The 19,377-nt window shown below is 43.9% G+C and overlaps 1 protein-coding gene across 1 annotated transcript in view; it reads left to right on the top strand.

Moving 5' to 3' along the window:
- Positions 1-4,834, top strand: part of LOC115162897 (phospholipid phosphatase 4-like) — a 136,275-nt gene extending 131,441 nt beyond the window's left edge. Inside the window, exon 7 of the mRNA XM_029714412.1 lies at positions 4,766-4,834. Coding sequence (XP_029570272.1) covers positions 4,766-4,809 — 44 coding nt within the window. The 3' untranslated portion in view covers positions 4,810-4,834. The remainder of the gene's footprint in view (positions 1-4,765) is intronic.
- Positions 4,835-19,377: the final 14,543 nt, after the last annotated feature.

The following is a 19,377-nucleotide window of genomic DNA, read 5'->3' as shown; positions in this document are numbered from 1 at the left end:
TTCTCCACAACTTTGTACCTGACCTGTTTGGAGAGCTCCTTGGTCTTGGTGGTGCCCCTTGCTTAGTGTTGTTGCAGACTCATCATGTGACAGATCATGTGACACTAAGATTGCACACAGGTGGACTTTATTCAATGAATTATGTGACTTCTGAAGACAATTGGCTGCACCAGATCTTATTTATGGGCTTCATAGCAAAGGGTTTGAATATATATTCATGCACCACTTTTCAGTTTTTTTTTTAATCATCTTTTGAAAGAAGTTCTTTTTTTTTCACTTCACCAATTTGGGCTATTTTGTGTATGTCCATTACATGAAATCCAAATAAAAATCCATTTAAAGTACAGGTTGTAATACAGCCAAATAGGATAAATGCCAAGAGGGATGAATACGTTTGCAAGGCACGGTGTGCCTGTGTGCCAGATTGTGTGTGTGTACGTGTGTGCCTGTGAGTCTAATTGTGTGTCGAAGGAGTCCACCAGCATGTTGGACTTGGACTTTGCTTTTGGTCCAATAACATTACAACACAAAGCTAACCAAGTTAGGCATGAGCCTTTCCTTAAGTCCCATGATGGATAGGTGCTAAACAGTGGACACCATAAGCCATTCCATGTGGAGGTCTGAGCACATCTGGATGCTAGTCATCAGCCCTCCTAAAAGTTGACCCAGCTAATGCACAAAGGTCTGTAACTTTTCTGTAACATCAAGTTTTTCTTTGCACCACTGATTGCATTGAACAGTGTTTGCAGGTATGAGTATCCTTGATTGAGGACTTTTAAGACCTAAAGCATTTAGTCACAAGTTACAATTCTTTGATGCTGCTGGGAGCATTGTCATGATATATCAGAAATGTGTTTGGATTGTTGAAGTGATGTATAGACCTATAGACTGCCTGTTGGAGCCACAAAGTACTGGAACTTATTTTCTTAATGTAACATTTATTATTTGCAGCACTAAAGTCTGTGGCTTGAAAATATATATCATGTTGGGAAAAAAAAGGTAACTAAAAGTAGTGATTGTGGATAAATATTCAAGGGTGAAATTGCTGTTAATGAGAGTAGAATTATGTTTGCTTTATTTTACCAACATTTTATTTATAAATTACTTCTAATCTGCATTTTGTATATATATTTTTAAATTCCTTTTAATTTTGAAAAGGTAAACACACTGATGTTGAATAGCCATCTTTGGAGAAACAAAATAAGTATCATTATTGACCAGGCATGAAAATACAATTTTTGAAAAATATACTGTTGTATATGGATAAGCATGTCTGGCCTTGAGAGCACTTTGAAAATGTGTTTTCCTGTTTATATACTTTATGTGCAACAATGGACTGTCTGCTGCTGTGTGAAAATCATCCATGAACAGAGATAGGAAAAATATGCTCATGTGCGCTTCTTTTGTTTATAAGTGGGACTCTACAGACCTTTCATTTGTGGCTAAGAAAACTTTTAGTGTTACAACATCAACAAGCCGCCATTTTGAAAACAGAGAGAAACCTCAAAGTTTGAGGATGTTAATAGAAACTATATTTAGTGATTTTATAATATACAGCGACTTCGGAAAGTATTCAGAGCCCTTGACTTTTTAAACATTTTGTTACGTTACAGCCTTATTCTAAAATTGTTTAAAACTTTTCCCCCTATCAATCTACACACAATACCCCATAATGACAGAGCAAAAACAGGTTTTTAGACATTTTTGGTCATAAAAAAACGGAAATATCACATTTACATAACTCTTCAGACCCTTTACAGCAATTACAGCCTCGAGTCTTCTTTGGTATGACACTACCAGCTGTACTTGGGGAGTTTCTCCCATTCTTCTCCGCAGATCCTCTCAAGCTCTGTCAGGTTGGATGGGGAGCGTTGCTGCACAGCTATTTTCAGGTCTCTCCAGAGATGTTCGAACAGGTTCAAGTCCGTGCTCTGGCTGGGCCACTCAAGGACATTCAGAGACTTGTCCCGAAGACACTCACTCCTGCTTTGTCTTGGCTGTGTGCTTAGGGTCGTTGTCCCTGACCAAGGCCATTTTCCCCCGATTGCTCAGTTTCGCCGGGCTGCCAGCTCTAGGAAGAGTCTTGGTGGTTCGAAACTTCTTCCATTTAAGAATGATGGAGGCCACTGTGTTCTTGGGGACCTTCAATGCTGCAGAAATGTTTTGTTATCCTTCCCCAGATCTGGGCCTCAACACAATCCTGTCTCTGCGCTCTACAGACAATTCCTTCAACCTAATTGCTTGATTTTTGCTCTGACATGCACTGTCAACTGTGGGACCTTATATAGACAGGTGTGTGCCTTTCCAAATCATGTCCAATCAATTGAATTTACCACAGGTGGACTCCAATCAAGTTGTAGGAACATCTCAAGGATGATCAATGGAAACAGAATGCACCGGAGTTCAATTCTGAGACTCATAGCAAAGGGTCTGAATACTTATGTAAATAAGGTATTTCTGTTTATAATTTTTAATAAATGTGCAAAAATAAATCTAAAAACCTGTTTTCACTTTGTCATTATGGGGCATTGTGTGAAGATTGTGGAGGATTATGATTAACAAAATGTGGACAAAGTCAAGGGGTCTGAATACTTTTCAAAGGCACTGAATATTATTACAATATATTTTACTATATTATATAATATGCAACTGAACAATTGTATACTGCACGTGCACATTTTAAATAGAATTTGTTCTTGTCAGTTCTAACCTGGTTAGATATGTTAGAATATTTTTCAATGGACTCACTGTCAGATGAGAAGGTAGAACTGAAGGATACTTGTGTGTGTAACTCTCTGTTCTCAGTGAAGGTGTGTGTGTGTGTGTTGTGTTGTTCTACATCAGTACAGCTGCCCACTTATTTGGGGTGTTTCCAATAAACATGATAATATGCTTATGAATGTGGTATCGTAGATTTTCTGTTCACATGTCAAACGTACTATTTTTGTAGTGTGTTATGGAATGGGTGTGAATATACTGTGTTAGAAGTATTTGTGTAAGTGGCATGAGTAGTGAGTGAGGCAGGGCAGGTACAGTGGCTTGCGAAAGTATTCACTGCCCTTGGCATTTTTCCTATTTTGTTGCCTTACAACCTGGAATTGAAATAGATTTTTTGGGGGGTTTGAATCATTTGATTGACACAACATGCCTTCCACTTTGAAGATGCAAAATATTTTTATTGTGAAACAAACAAGAAATAAGACTAAAAAAACGGAGAACTTGAGCTTGCATCACTATTCACCCCCCCAAAGTTAATACTTTGTAGAGCTACCCTTTGCAGCAATTACAGCTGCAAGTCTCTTGGGGTATGTCTCTATAAGCTTGGCACATCTAGTCACTGGGATTTTTGCCCATTCTTCAAGGCAAAACTGCTCCAGCTCCTTCAAATTGGATGGGTTCCGCTGGTGTACAGCAATCTTTAAGTCATACCACAGATTCTCAACTGGATTGAGGTCTTGGATTTGACAAGGCCATTCCAAGACATTTAAATGTTTCCCCTTAAATCACTCGAGTGTTGCTTTAGCAGTATGTTTAGGGTCATTGCCCTGCTGGAGGTGAACCTCCATCCCAGTCTCAAACCTCTGGAAGACTGAAACAGGTTCCCTCAAGAATTTCCCTGTATTTAGTGCCATCCATCATTCATTCAATTCTGACCAGTTTCCCAGTCCGTGCCGATGGAAAAGCATCCCCACAGCATGATGCTGCCACCACCATGCTTCACTGTGGGGATGTTGTTCTCAGGGTGATGAGAGGTGTTGGGTTTGCGCCAGACATGGCATTTTCCTTGATGTCCAAAAAGCTAAATTTTAGTCTCATCTGACCAGAGTACCTTCTTCCATATGCCTTTTGGCTAACACCAAACATGTTTGCTTATTTTTTTCTTTAAGCAACGGCTTTTTTTCTGGCCACTCTTCTGTGAAGCCCAGCTCTGTGGAGTGTACGGCTAAAAGTGGTTCTATGGGACAGATACTCCAAATTCCACTGTGGAGATTTGCAGCTCCTTCAGGGTCATCTTTGGTCTTTTTGTTGCCTCTCTGATTCATGCCCTCCTTGCCTGGTCCGTGAGTTTTGGTGGCTGCCCTGTCCTTTAGAAGGTTTGTTGTGTTGCCATATTCTTTCCATTTTTTAGTAAGGGATTTAACGGTGCTCCATGGGATGTTCAAAGTTTCTGATATGTTTTTATAACCCAACCCTGATCTTTACTTCTCCACAACTTTGTCCCTGACCTGTTTGGAGAGCTCCTTGGTCTTGGTCTCCTTGCTTAGTGGTGTTGCAGACTCTGGGGCCTTTCAGAATAGGTGTATATATAGTGAGATCATATGGCACTTAGGTTGCACACAGGTGGACTCTAACTAATTATGTTACTTCTGAAGGTAATTGGTTGCACCAGATCTTATTTAGGGGCTTCATAGCAAAGGGGGTGAATACATATGCACGCATCACTTTTCCGTAAAAAAATTTAATATATATATATATATATATATATATATATATATATATATTTTTTTTTTAAACAAGTCATTTTTTTCATTTCTCTTCACCAATTTGGACTATTATGTGTAAGTCCATTACATGAAATCCAAATAAAAATCAATTTAAATTACAGGTTGTAATGTAACAAAATAGGAAAAATGCCAAGGGGGATGAATACTTTTGCAAGGCACTGTACATTTCATCTACAGTGTGTCATTTTTACAGTTTGTCTCTGTACATGTCACAGGTTTGTACTAATTACTAAACATATTTCTTCCCTTACGGGTTCTAGGATCCCAGGGCACACCAACACAGACACCAGAGGGTCAGAGGTAAGTACAAGATTTAACATTTTTATTATACAAATAGCAAGGTAAAATCTATTTTAAAATAGCACTCAAGTGTTGTGCAAGTCACCCAGTCCAGTGTTCTCCATCCCAGGATTTGCGACTGTACCGGTTGGAGTGTGGGAGTGGGTAGTAACTCAGTCCAGTCCTTTGGGAACGGATAGAGAATAGTTCCATTTGCGGACACCAGTCCGGGGTTTACTTTAGTTGTGAGATTCCTCCATTTTTGACTGTATCAGCCGGAGTGGGGAATGGGTAGTAACGCAGTCCATTCCGTTGAGAGCGGATAGAGAATAGTTAAATTCGCGGACTCCAGTCTGTGCTTTACTACAGCCATGGGCTTTCTCGGGCCCAGGTGTTGAAACAAACAAGTGGAGGGAAATCTTTGGTGAATGACGCTGAATGGAATACTGTTTGTTCATCGCTAGAATTTACCATTAGCATACACAGGCTGAGTGTTTTGACTGTTACTCGCCTTTTCAGATTGCTCTTCGAAGTATCCGTCCTTCAGGAATGCCTCCTCACTCACGTCTCATCTCTCGATTGCCGGAAGACAAGCCCATCATAATTAGGAGTCGGTCTATTGGATCTGCTGGGCTGGCGAGAGTTGAGGACACGTGGCTGCAGGAGATGGTCACTGGTGAGGAAAGAGACAGTCGACGGGGTTCCCACCCCGGAAGGGAGAGAGCGCTGGTACATTTGATAGTCTCTTTTTATAGGGCTGTAGGATTGGTGTTAGCAAATGGCTTTGTAGGTAGTTAATGCAGTGGGAGGTGTCATTTCAAGCTTCTTCCTCCAACCTTAGGAAACTCTAATCCACTTTCTCCTCCCTCCTTAATCCTCCACTTTCTCCCCCCCTGCTCCCTCTCTGTGGATGACTTTGTCAACCACTTTGAAACAAAAGTTGACGACATCCGCTCCTCATTCACTCAGCCTACTGAGTCCATTGGTCCCACTCACACGGAACTAGCCTTGACCTCTTTGTCCCCTATCTCCAAATCCTGTGACTAGTGATATCCGGAAGCCCAAAAACCTGCCCACTTGACCCCATCCCCTCCGTCCTTCTCCAGACCATCTCTGGGAACCTTCTCCCATTTCTCACTTTACTCATCAACTCATCCCTGACCACTGGCTGCATCCCGTCTGACTTCAAGAAGGCCTCCTCAAGAAATCATTACTCGACCTCTCTAACATCAAAGACTATAGACCGGTATCCCTTCTTTCTTTGCTTTCCAAAAAACTTGAGCATACTGTCTGTGACCAACTCTCTCATTATCTCTCCAAGAACGATCTTCTTGATCCTAACCAGTCAGGCTTTAAGGCGGCTCACTCAACTGAGACCTCTCTCCTCTGTGTCACAGAGGCTCTCCTCTCCGCCAAAGTTGACTCTCTTTCCTCCGTTCTCATTGCCATAGATCTATCCAAGTGCTCTCACCACTGGTGTCCTCCCAGAGCTCGGTTCTAGGCCCTCTCTTCTTTTCTCTTTACACTAAATCACTCAGCTCTGTCATACCCTCTCATGGTCTCTCCTACCATTGCTATGTGGATGACACTCAACTACTCTTCTCCTTCTCCACTTCTGACACCCAGGTGGTGACACACATGTCAGCGTGCATGGCAGACATCTCAGCTTGGATCTCGGCCTCATCACCTCAAGCTCGAGAAAACGGAGCTGCTCTTTTTCCCGGGGAAGGCCTGCCCACTCTAAGACCTCTCCATCGTGGTTGACAACTCCACGGTATCCCTCATGGTGTCCCAAGGGCCTTGTTCAGGGAGGTTACTACGAACCCGATGGTCACTCTGACAGAGCTCCAGAGTTCCTCTGTGGAGATGGGAGAACCTTCCAGAATGACAACCATGTCTGCAGCACTCCACCGATCAGGCCTTTATGGCAGATTGGCCATACGGAAGCCACTCCTCAGTAAAAGGCACATTGCAGCCCACTTGGAGTTTGCCAAAAGGCACCTAAAGACTCTCAGACCAAGAGAAACAAGATTCTCTGGTCAGATGAAACCAAGATTGAACCATTTGGCCTGAATGCCAAACGTCAAGTCTGGAGGAAACCTGGCACCATCCCTACAGTAGCGTCATACCCAAGAACACTTGAGGCTGTAGTCACTGCTTCAAGAAAGTACTGAGAAAAGGGTCTAAATAGTTATGTAAATGTGATATTTCCGGGTATTTTTTTATACATTTGCAAAAATGCTGAGGATTTTTATTATTTTTTAATCAATTTTAGAATAAGGCTGTAAAGTAACAAAATGTGGAAAAAGTCAAGGGGTCTGAATACTTTCCGATTGCACTGTAAACACTGAGTGTACAAAACATTAAGGACACCTGCTCTTTCCATGACATAGCTTTCACCTGTATTCACCTGGTCAGTCTATGATCCCTTATTGATGTCACTTGTTAAATCCACTTCAATCAGTGTAAATGAAGGGGAAGAGACCGGTTAAATAGGTATTTTTAAGCCTTGAGACAACTGAGACATGGATTTGTGTGTGCCATTCAGAGGGTGAATGGGCAAGGCAAAATATTTAAGTGCCTTTGAACGGGGTGTGGCAGTAGGTGCCAGGCGCACCAGTTTGTTTCAAAAACTGCAACACTGCTGGGTTTTTCCACACTCAACAGTGTCCTGTGTGCATCAAGAATGGTCCACCACCCAAGGGACATCTAGCCAACTTGATGCAACTGTGGGAAGCATTGGAGTCAACATGGGCCAGCATACCTGTGGAATGCTTTCGACACCTTGTAGAGTCCATGCCCCAAAGAATTGAGGCTGTTCTGAGGGCAAAAGGGGGGGTGGGGGGTGTATGTACAGTAAGTTGGATGCATTTTCTTTTTGGGACTTCCCAACAAACAGGACCAAGCCTGGCCTGCTTAGGAGTGACAGACTCCATCCAAGCTGGAGGAGTGGTCTCATCTCATCTGTCAACATAGACAGGGCTCTAGCTCCACAATAAGATAGGGTGGAGGCCAGGCAGAAGGCTGCTAGCCAACCTACCAGCTTTGTGGAGTCTGCCCCTAGCACAGTCAGTGTAGTCAGCTCAGCTTTCCCCATTGAGACCGTGTCTTTGCTTCGATCTAGGTCGGGCAAAACTAAACATGGCGGTGTTCGCCTTAGCAATCTCACTGGAATAAAGACCTCATCCATTCCTGTCATTATATAAAGAGATTGTGATAATATCTCACATTTCAAAATAGGACTACTTAATGTTAGATCCCTCAATTCCAAGGCAGTCAAAGTCAATGGACTAATAACTGATCATAACATTGATGTGATTGGCCTGACTGAAACATGGCTCAAGCCCGATGAATGAAATTGGCCATATCCCCTTTGCATCCCGCAAAGGCAGAGGTGTTGCTAACATTTGACAGTAAATTTCAATTCCCCCCCCAAAAAATGACTGAGTTTTTGTCTTTTGAGCTTCTAGTCATGAAATCTATGCAGCCTACTCAATCACTTTGTATAGACACTGTTTACAGGACTCCTGGGCCGTATACAGCGTTCCTCACCGAGTTCCTTGAATTCCTATTGGACATTGTAGTCATTGCAAATAATATTCACATTTTTGGTAACTTCAATATTCACATGGAAACGTCCACAGACCCACTTCAAAAGGCTTTTGGAACCATCATCAACTCAGTGGGTTTCGTCCAACATGCCTCTGGACCTACACATTTCTACAATCATACCCTGGATCTAGTTTTGTGGATCTAAATGTTTTTCCTCATTATCCTGGACTTTTGGACCACCATTGTATTACTTTTGTAATCACAACAAATAATCTGCTCAGACCCCAACCAGTTGCACTTCAAAGCCATGCTATAAATTCTCGGACAACCCAAAGATTCCTAGATGTCCCTCCACCTACCCAAGGACTTCAGAGTACAAAAATCAGTTAACCACCAAACTGAGTATCTAAATGTAACCTTCCATAATATCCTAGATGCAGTCACACCTCTAATAATAAAAATTTGTCACAAGAAATTAGATCCCTGGTATACAGAAAATACCCGAGACCTGAAGCAAGCTTCCAGAAAATTGGAATGGAAATGGGGCTCCACCAAACTGGAAGTCTTCCGACTAGCTTGGCAAGACAGTACTGTGCAATATCGAGCAATATGTTGCTCGATCATCAGGAGAATAAAAACAATCCAAAATGTATTTTTGATACTGTCGCAAACCTAACTAAAAGCAGCATTCCCCAAGACAGAAGGGCCTTCACTTCGACGAAAAGATAATTAGAAAGCAAATTACGGACTCCTCTTTGAATCTGCGTATTTCTCCAAAACTCAGTTGTCCTAAACAGAACTGCCAGAACCAAGGATCAATGGAGACACTCGAGTTTTATAATCTTGTATGTCTCGACACATTCACGAAAATAGCCATGACCTCTAAATCTTCCGGCTGCCGACTGGACCCTATTTCAAGTAAACTACTGAAAATGAAACTTCCTGTGCTATGTTGACACATAATAAACGGCTCCCTATCCTTCAGATTTTTCCAACCTCACTAAAAGTGACGGTAATTAAGCTTCTCCTGAAAAAGCCAAAGCTTGACCTGGCCCATTTCGAATGTCCCATTCCTCTCCAAAATGTTAGAAAAAGCTGTTGTGCAGCAACTTACTGCCTCAAAAATAATGTATACAAAACCATCCAGTATGGTTGCAGACCCAATCACAGTACTGAGACTGCAACAGTGATGGTGGTAAATGACCTTTTAATGGTGTCAGATCAAAGCTCTGCATCTGTCCTTGTGCTCTTTAGTGCCGCTTTTGATACCATCGATCAACACATTCTTTTGGAGAGATTGGAAACCCTAAACCCTTCACGGACAAGTTCTTGCCTGGTTTAGATCTTATCTGTCGGAAAGATATCAGTTCTTCTCTGTGGATGGTTTGTCCTCTGACAAATTATTTGTACGTTTCGGTGTTCATCAAGGTGCCATTTTAGGACCACTATCGTATTCACTATATATTCTACCACTTGGTGTTGTCATTCAGAAACACAATGTCCACTTTCACTGCTGTGCGGACGACACACAGCTCTATATTTTGATAAAACATTGTGAAGTCCAAAGATTGCCTAACCTGGAAGCCTGTCTTTCAGACATAAGGAATTGGATGGCGTCAAATGTTTTACTTTTAAACTCAGACAAAACAGAGATGCTAGTTCTAGGTCCCAAGAAACAAAGAGATCTACTGTTCGATTTGACAATTAATCTTGATGGCTGTACAGTCGTCTCAAATAAAACTGAAGGACCTTGGGGTCACTCTGGACCCTGATGTCTCTTTTGACGAACATATCAAGAACATTTCAAGAGCAGCTTTTTTCCATCTTCGATATTTTGCAAAAATCTTAAACTTTTTGTCCAAGAATGATGCAGACAAGCTAGTCTGTTTTTGTCACTTCTAGATTATACTACTGCAATGCTCTACTCCCCGGCTACCCGGATAAAGTGCTAAATAAACTTCAGCTAGTACTAAATCTGGCTGCTAGAATATTAACTTGAGGACAGACGTTCCGCTAGCGGAACCCCGTTCTGCCTGCGGAACCCCGTTCTGCCTGCGGAACCCCTAGCCAACAGCCAATGGCATCGCACGGCGCGAAATACAAAACCAACTAAATTACCACAATTCAATTTTCTCAAACAATCAACTATTTAACACCATTTTAAAGATAAGACTCTCGTTAACCTCTCTACGGTCGGCGGGACGAAATCGTCCCACCTACGTAACAGCCAGTGGAATCCTGTGGCGTGTTATTGAAATACCTTAGAAATGCTATTACTTCCATTTCTCAAACATATGACTATTTTACACCATTTTAAAGACAAGACTCTCGTTAACCTGTTGGGGATAGGGGCAGTATTTGCACGGCCGGATAAAAAACGTACCCGATTTAATCTGGTTACTACTCCTGCTAAGTAACTAGAATATGCATATAATTATTGGCTTTGGATAGAAAACACCCTAAAGTTTCTAAAACTGTTTGAATGGTGTCTGTGAGTATAACAGAACTCATATGGCAGGCAAAAACCTGAGAAGATTCCTTACAGGAAGTGGCCTGTCTGACCATTTCTTGCCCTCCTTGATCATCTCCATCCAAAACAGGGGATCTCTGCTGTTACGTGACACTTCCTACGGCTCCCATAGGCTCTCAGAACCCGGGAAAAAGCTGAATGATGTAATTCCAGCCCCAGGCTGAAACACATTAGCGCTTTTGGCAAGTGCTCTATCGTGCACGAGGGGATCCCATGCTTTTACTTTCGCTCTCTTTGTAATAAAAAACGATTTCCCGGTCGGAATATTATCGCTTTTTTACGAGAAAAATGGCAAAAAAATTGATTTTAAACAGCGGTTGACATGCTTCGAAGTACGGTAATGGAATATTTAGACATTTTTTGTCACGAAATGCATCGTGCTCGTCACCCTTCTTTACCATTCGGATAGTGTCTTGAACGCACGAACAAAACAGAGGATATTTGAACATAACTATGGATTATTTGGGACCAAACCAACATTTGTTATTGAAGTAGAAGTCCTGGGAGTGCATTCTGACGAAGAACAGCAAAGGTAATGTCACGTCCTGGCGAGTATAAGGGTTAATTAGTATTGTAGTTTGGTCAGGACGTGGCAGAGGGTATTTGTTTTATGTGGTTCAGGGTGGTGTGTTTGGTTAAAAGGGTGTTTGAATAAGTATTCCGGGGTTTTTGGGCACTGTTTGGTTTTCATGTATTTCTGTTTAGTCTAGTGTGTATGGTTCTATCTTGAGTTAATTGGGGTTGGACTTCCAATTGAAGGCAGCTGTTTGGTGTTGCCTTTGATTGGAAGTCCTATATTAGTTGGGTGTGTTTGTCTTGTATTTGGTGGGAGATTGTTCTGTGTTTAGCGTTGTGCCTTACCAGACAGTTTTTTGTCGATCGTAATTCTGTTTGTTATTTTGGGTGTTCATTTTGATAGTTAATAAAAGTCAAGATGAGCCTGCACATACCTGCTACGTTTTGGTCCTCCTTCACCGACGACAACCGTGACAGAATCTCCCACCACCAAAGGACCAAGCAGCAGAGGAAGGAGCAGAGGGAATTTGGATTGGATACATGGAGGAAATGGAGCAAAGACCGGGAATGCTACCAAGGAACACGACTGGCGATTAAACCCGAGAGGCAACCCCAAGACATTTTTTTGGGGGGGCATATGGGTAGTTTGGCGGAGCAAGTTTGGAGCCCCAGGCCAAATCCCCGGACTGTTTCTCGGAGGCCAGTTAATGGACAGGTCTTATGCGTCGGGGTAATGGGTGTTATGGCGAGGCCAAGTGTTTTTAGGCCAGTACGTGCTATACCAGCGCCCCGCAGTTACCAGGGGGTAGTAGGCATTCAGCCAGAAAGGGCGATGCCAGGTTTAAGCTCGAGACCGCCAGTAAGCCTCCATGGTCCTATATATCCTGTTCCCGCTCCACGCACTAGCCTAGAGGTGCGTGTTCCCAAGCTGGCATATCCGGTACCAGCACCACGCACCAGGATTATAGTGAGTCAGCCCGCCAGTCAACAGTCGCCGGAGCTGCCCGCCAGTCAACAGTCGTCGGAGCTGCCCGCCAGTCAACAGTCGCCGGAGCTGCCCGCCAGTCAACAGTCGCCGGAGCTGCCCGCCAGTCAACAGTCGCCGGAGCGGCCAGACTGCGCCGAACTGCCGGAGTGGCCCGAACTGCCGGAGTGGCCCGAACTGCCGGAGTGGCCCGAACTGCCGGAGTGGCCCGAACTGCCGGAGTGGCCCGAACTGCCGGAGTGGCCCGAACTGCCGGAGTGGCCCGAACTGCCGGAGTGGCCCGAACTGCCGGAGTGGCCAGACTGCCCCGAACTGCCGGAGTGGCCAGACTGCCCCGAACTGCCGGAGTGGCCAGACTGCCCCGAACTGCCGGACTGCCCCGAACTGCCGGAGTGGCCCGAACTGCCAGAGTGGCCCGAACTGCCAGAGTGCCCCGAACTGCCCCGAACTGCCGGAGTGGCCCGAACTGCCAGAGTGGCCCGAACTGCCAGAGTGCCCCGAACTGCCCCGAACTGCCGGAGTGGCCCGAACTGCCGGAGTGGCCCGAACTGCCCCGAACTGCCGGAGTGGCCCGAACTGCCAGAGTGGCCCGAACTGCCAGAGTGCCCCGAACTGCCCCGAACTGCCGGAGTGGCCCGAACTGCCGGAGTGGCCCGAACTGCCCCGAACTGCCGGAGTGGCCCGAACTGCCCCGAACTGCCGGAGTGGCCCGAACTGCCCCGAACTGCCGGAGTGGCCCGAACTGCCGGAGTGGCCCTAACTGCCCCGTACTGCCGGAGTGGCCCGAACTGCCGGAGTGGCCCGAACTGCCCCGAACTGCCGGAGTGGCCCGAACTGCCCCGAACTGCCGGAGTGGCCCGAACTGCCGGAGTGGCCCGAACTGCCCCGAACTGCCAGAGTGGCCAGACTGCCAGAACTGCCGGAGTGGCCAGACTGCCCCGAACTGCCGGAGTGGCCAGACTGCCCCGAACTGCCGGAGTGGCCAGACTGCCCCGAACTGCCGGAGTGGCCAGACTGCCCCGAACTGCCGGAGTGGCCAGACTGCCCCGAACTGCCGGAGTGGCCAGACTGCCCCGAACTGCCGGAGTGGCCAGACTGCCCCGAACTGCCGGAGTGGCCAGACTGCCCCGAACTGCCGGAGTGGCCAGACTGCCCCGAACTGCCGGAGTGGCCAGACTGCCCCGGACTGCCCAGACTGCCCCGGACTGCCCAGACTGCCCCGGACTGCCCAGACTGCCCCGGACTGCCCAGACTGCCCCGGTCTGCCCAGACTGCCCCGGACTGCCCAGACTGCCCCGGACTGCCCAGACTGCCCCGGACTGCCCAGACTGCCCCGAGCTGCCAGACTGTCCAGAGCTGCCAGACTGTCCCGAGCTGCCAGACTGTCCCGAGCTGCCAGACTGGCCAGACTGCCCCGAACTGCAAGAGTGGCCCGACTGCCCGGAACGGCCAGAACCGGAGCCACCTCCTGATATAGGTGGGTTGGGGAGGGGGGGTGTAGCACAGTGCCGTCGTTGACGGCAGCCACCCTCCCTTCCCTCCCTTTTAGTAGAGGGGAAATTTGTTTTGTTGTTTGGGGTTGTTGTTTTTTTTGTTTTTTGTTTTTAAGGTGCTTCCGGGGTTAGCACCTTTAAGGGGGGGGTACTGTCACGTCCTGGCCAGTATAAGGGTTAATTAGTATTGTAGTTTGGTCAGGACGTGGCAGAGGGTATTTGTTTTATGTGGTTCAGGGTGGTGTGTTTGGTTAAAAGGGTGTTTGAATAAGTATTCTGGGGTTTTTGGGCACTGTTTGGGTTTCATGTATTTCTGTTTAGTCTAGTGTGTATGGGTCTATGTTGAGTTAATTGGGGTTGGACTTCCAATTGAAGGCAGCTGTTTGGTGTTGCCTTTGATTGGAAGTCCTATATTAGTTGGGTGTGTTTGTCTTGTATTTGGTGGGAGATTGTTCTGTGTTTAGCCTTGTGCCTTACCAGACTGTTTTTGTCGATCGTAATTCTGTTTTATTTTGGGTGTTCATTTTGATAGTTAATAAAAGTCAAGATGAGCCTGCACATACCTGCTGCGTTTTGGTCCTCCTTCACCGACGACAACCGTGACAGGTAATAACATTTTTCTTATAGTAAATCTGACTTGTGAGTGCTAAACTTGCTGGGTGTCTAAATAGCTAGCCCTGTGATGCCGGGCTATCTACTTAGAATATTGAAAAATGTGCTTTCACCGAATAGCTATTTTAAAATCGGACATATCGAGTGCATAGAGGAGTTCTGTATCTATAATTCTTAAAATAATTGTTATGCTTTCGTGAACGTTTATCGTGAGTAATTTAGTACATTTTTTGTAAATTCACTGGAAGTTTGCGGGGGGTGTGCTAGTTCTGAACGTCACATGCTAATGTAAAAAGCTGTTTTTTGATATAAATATGAACTTGATTGAACAAAACATGCATGTATTGTATAACATAATGTCCTAGGTGTGTCATCTGATGAAGATCATCAAAGGTTAGTGCTGCATTTAGCTGTGGTTTTGTTTTTTGTGACATATGCTAGCTTGAAAAATGGGTGTCTGATTATTTCTGGCTGGGTACTCTGCTGACATAATCTAATGTTTTGCTTTCATTGTAAAGCCTTTTTGAAATCGGACAGTGTGGTTAGATTAACCTCTATGGGTTAGGTTACTTATTACGTTAACCTCTCTGGGCCACTCAACAGCCAGTTGAATCCCGTGGCGTGTTATTCAAATACCTTAGAAATGCTATTACTTCAATTTCTCAAACATATGACTATTTTACACCATTTTAAAGACAAGACTCTCGTTAATCTGACCACACGGTCCGATTTCAAGAAGTCTTTACAACGAAAGCAAAACATTAGATTATGTCATCATTATATATGCATATTCTAGTTTCTGGGCAGGAGTAGTAAGCAGTTTAAATCGGGTACGTTTTTTTCCGGCTTTGAAAATACTGCCACCTATCCCAAAGAAGTTAACTAGAATCCAAAATATGTGTCATATTACTCCAGTGCTAGCCTCTCTACATTGGCTTCCTGTTAAGGTTATGGCTGATTTCAAGGTTTTACTGCTAACCTGTAAAGCATTAAATGTACATGCTCCTACACATCTCTCCAAAATGGTCCTTCTGTTCATACTGTTGAAATCAGAAGTTTACATACACTTCAGTTGGAGTCATTAAAACTCGTTTTTCAACCACTCCACACATTTCTTGTTAACAAATTATTGTTTTGGCCAGTTGGTTAGGACATCTACTTTGTGCATGACACAAGTCATTTTTCCAACAATTGTTTAGACATTTATTTCACTTAAGCACATTTCCAGTGGGTCAGAAGTTTACATACACTAAGTTGACTGTCTTTAAACAGCTTGGAAATTTCCAGAAAATGATGTCATGGCTTTAGAAGCTTCTGATAGGCTAATTGACATCATTTGAGTCAATTGGAGGTGTACCTGTGGATGTATTTGAAGGCCTACCTTCAAACTCAGTGCCTCTTTGCTTGACATCATAGGAAAATCAAAAGAAATCAGCCAAGACCACAGAAGAAACATTGTAGACCTCCACAAGTCTGGTTCATCCTTGGGAACAATTTCCAAATGCCTGAAGGTACCACGTTCATCTGTACAAACAATAGTACACAAGTATAAACGCCATGGGACAACGCAGCCATCATACCGCTCAGGAAGGAGACGCGTTCTGTCTCCTAGAGATGAATGTACTTTGGTGTGAAAAGTGAAAATCAATCCCAGAACAACAAAAAGGACCTTGTGAAGATGCTGGAGGAAACAGGTACAGAAGTTTCTATATCCACAGTAAAACGAGTCTTAAATCGACAACCTGAACTCATCAAGGAAGAAGCCACTGCTCCAAAACCGCCTTAAAAAAGCCAGACTACGGTTTGCAACTGCACATGGGGACAAAGATCGTACTTTTTGGAGAAATGTCCTCTGGTCTGATGAAACAAAAATAGAACTGTTTGGCCATAACGACCATCCTTATGTTTGGAGAATAAAGAGGGATGCTTGCAAGCTGAAGAACACCATCCCAACTGTGAAGCATGGGGTGGCAGCATCATGTTGTGGGGGTGCTTTGCTGCAGGAAGGATGGGTGCACTTCACAAAATAGATGGCATCATGAGAAAGAAAAATTATGTGGATATATTGAAGCAACATCTTTGACATCAATCAGGAAGTTAAAATTTGGTCACACATGAGTCATCCAAATGGACAATGACCTCAGGCATACTTCCAAAGTTGTGGCAAAATAGATTTAGTACAACAAAGTCAAGGTATTGGAGTGGCCATCACAAAGCCCTGACCTCAATCCTATAGAAAATTTGTGGGCAGAACTGAAAAAGCGTGTGCAAGCAAGGAGGCCTATAATCCTGACTCAGTTACACCAGCTCTGTCAGGAGGAATGGGCCAAAATTCACCAATCTTATTGTGGTAAGCTTGTGGAAGCCTACCTGAAACGTTTGACCCAAGTTAAACATTTTAAAGGCAATGCTACCAAATACTATTTGAGTGTATGCAAACTCCCCTCCCCCCCCCATGCGAATGTGATGAAAGAAATAAAAGCTTAAATAAATCACTCTCGTATTATTCTGACATTTCACATTCTTAAAATAAAGTCATGATCCTAACTGACCTAAGACAGGGAATTTTATTTGGACTAAATGTCAGGAATTGTGATAAACTGAATTTAAATGTATTTGGCTAAGGTGTATGAAAATATACGACTTCAACTGTACATGTTTTATCAAAATAATTCACATGTTCAATTGAAACTCAGAAAATTAAAACTTCAGAAAATTCCATGTGTGTGTGTGCCCCTTTAACATACCTTGGCACAAATACAAATGGAAACTTACTAAACCCAAATTAAATAGAACACTCACAAATCAAACAGTATTTTAAAAACACAAACAAATAGTCATAACAAGTGTGTTGTGTGTGGGCATTTGCAAAACTTAAGGTAAAATTAAAAAAAATAGCTAGGCCTTATCATTTACGGCTTCAATCTCTCTCACTGCTTTCCGTAAGACCATAGCCCTGGGAAACATTTCAAAGAGAGAACATGACTACCCTCATTCTCCTCCTAGAGAAAGTGTACATTTCACCAATATCCACAATACGACATCATCAGCAACCCAAGGTTTTAACTACAAGCAAACATAATAATGATAAGTCCGCTGTACTCCCTCAAATCATTTATCGTTTCTTTATATATGACCAGTCTCTCTTTTCCATAACCACATAACTGTCACGGTTGTCGTAGGGTAAAGTGGACCAAAACGCAGCAGGAATATGTGCACTCATCTTCTTTATTAAATGGACAAGGTGGTAAACCAAAACGACACGTACACAAAAAAACCACAATGACTAATAACAGGCCGGTAAGGCACAAAGCTATACACAGCACAATCTCCCACAAACACATACATACCTATTTATAGAACAATCAGAGGCAACGAGAAAACACCTGCCTCCAATTGAGGGTTCAACCCCCAATTAACTGAACATAGAAATACATAAACAGAACAGTGCCCAAAACCCGGAATACTAAATCAAACACCCTACAACTAACACAATCAGCCCGAACCACATAAAACAAATACCCGCTGCCACGTCCTGACCAAACTACAATAACAAATAACCCCTATCTGGTCAGGACGTGACAATAACATTATCCTGGTATCGTTACTAAGTGTAATTATTTTTTTCTGTCTCAAATGTTTTCAATTTCTCTGCATAAGGAATCAGTGATATTTGATCCCAGGCATCTATTAAAAGAAATTTGAGACGTGGTCTCCTGCATCTCCCTTAATAAATATTCTGCTTGACTAGTTGGGCCCAAGCTTGCTGTACAACATTAAAACCCATTCAGTCTGTCTTCAAACAGGCTTTCAAAGTGCTTGATAGAAAGCCCAATAGCCATCATCACTGTTACATCCTCAGATAGCATGAGCTCCTTTTTTTTATTTTACTAGGCAAGTCAGTTAAGAACAAATTCTTATTTTCAATGACAGCCTAGGAACAGTGGATTAACTGCCTTGTTCAGGGGCAGAACGACAGATTTTTACCTTTTCAGCTCAGAGATTCGATCTTGCAACCTTTCAGTTACAAGTCCAATGCTCTAATCACTAGGCTACCTGCCGCTCCTGAGTTGGAAATATCTTGTGCAATACACCGACGCATGTTTTGTATTCAAGATCCTAAATGGCCTAGCTCCCCCTTACATTCAGTACTTTTGTTAAACAGAAAACCCAAACCTATGGCAGCAGATCCAAAAGGTCTGCCATGAGAGGTGACTGTATAGTTCCCTTAAGGAAAAGCACATTTAGTCAATCTGCTTTCTCTGTGAGAGCTTCCCATGTCTGGAATACACTGTCATCAGACACACACAACTGTACCACCTATCACACCTTCACAGAAAACATGAAGACATGGCTATCAATCAATGAAATGTATTTATAAAGCCCTTTCTACATCAGCCGATGTCAAAGTGCTGTACAGAAACCCAGCCTACAACCCCAAACATCAAGCAATGCAGATGTAGAAGCATGATGGCTTGGAAAAACTCCCTAGAAAGGCCAGAACCTAGGAACAAACCTAGAGGAACCAGGCTCTGAAGGGTGGCCAGTCTTCTTCTGGTTGTGCTGAGTGGAGGTTATAACAGAACATGGCCAAGATGTTCAAACGTTCATAGATGACAAGCAGGTTCAGATAATAATAATCACAGTGGTTGTAGAGGGTGCAACAGGACAGCAGCTCCGGAGTAAATATCAGTTGGCTTTTCATAGCCGATCATTCAGAGTTAGAGACAGCAGGTGCGGTAGAGAGAGAGTCCAAAACAGCACTCACGTGGATAGGCAGACCATTCCAGCAAAATGTAGCTCTATTGGAGAAAGCGCTGCCTCCAGCTGTTTGCTTAGAAATTCTAGGTACAGTAAGGAGGCCTGCGTCTTGTGACCGTAGCGTACGTGTAGGTATGTACGGCA

The sequence above is a fragment of the Salmo trutta genome, chromosome 2 (assembly GCF_901001165.1).
Source record: "Salmo trutta chromosome 2, fSalTru1.1, whole genome shotgun sequence".
Classification (NCBI taxonomy): domain Eukaryota; kingdom Metazoa; phylum Chordata; class Actinopteri; order Salmoniformes; family Salmonidae; genus Salmo; species Salmo trutta.
Note: the sequence above shows the minus strand (reverse complement) of the source record. Positions and strands in the feature narration are given on the sequence as shown.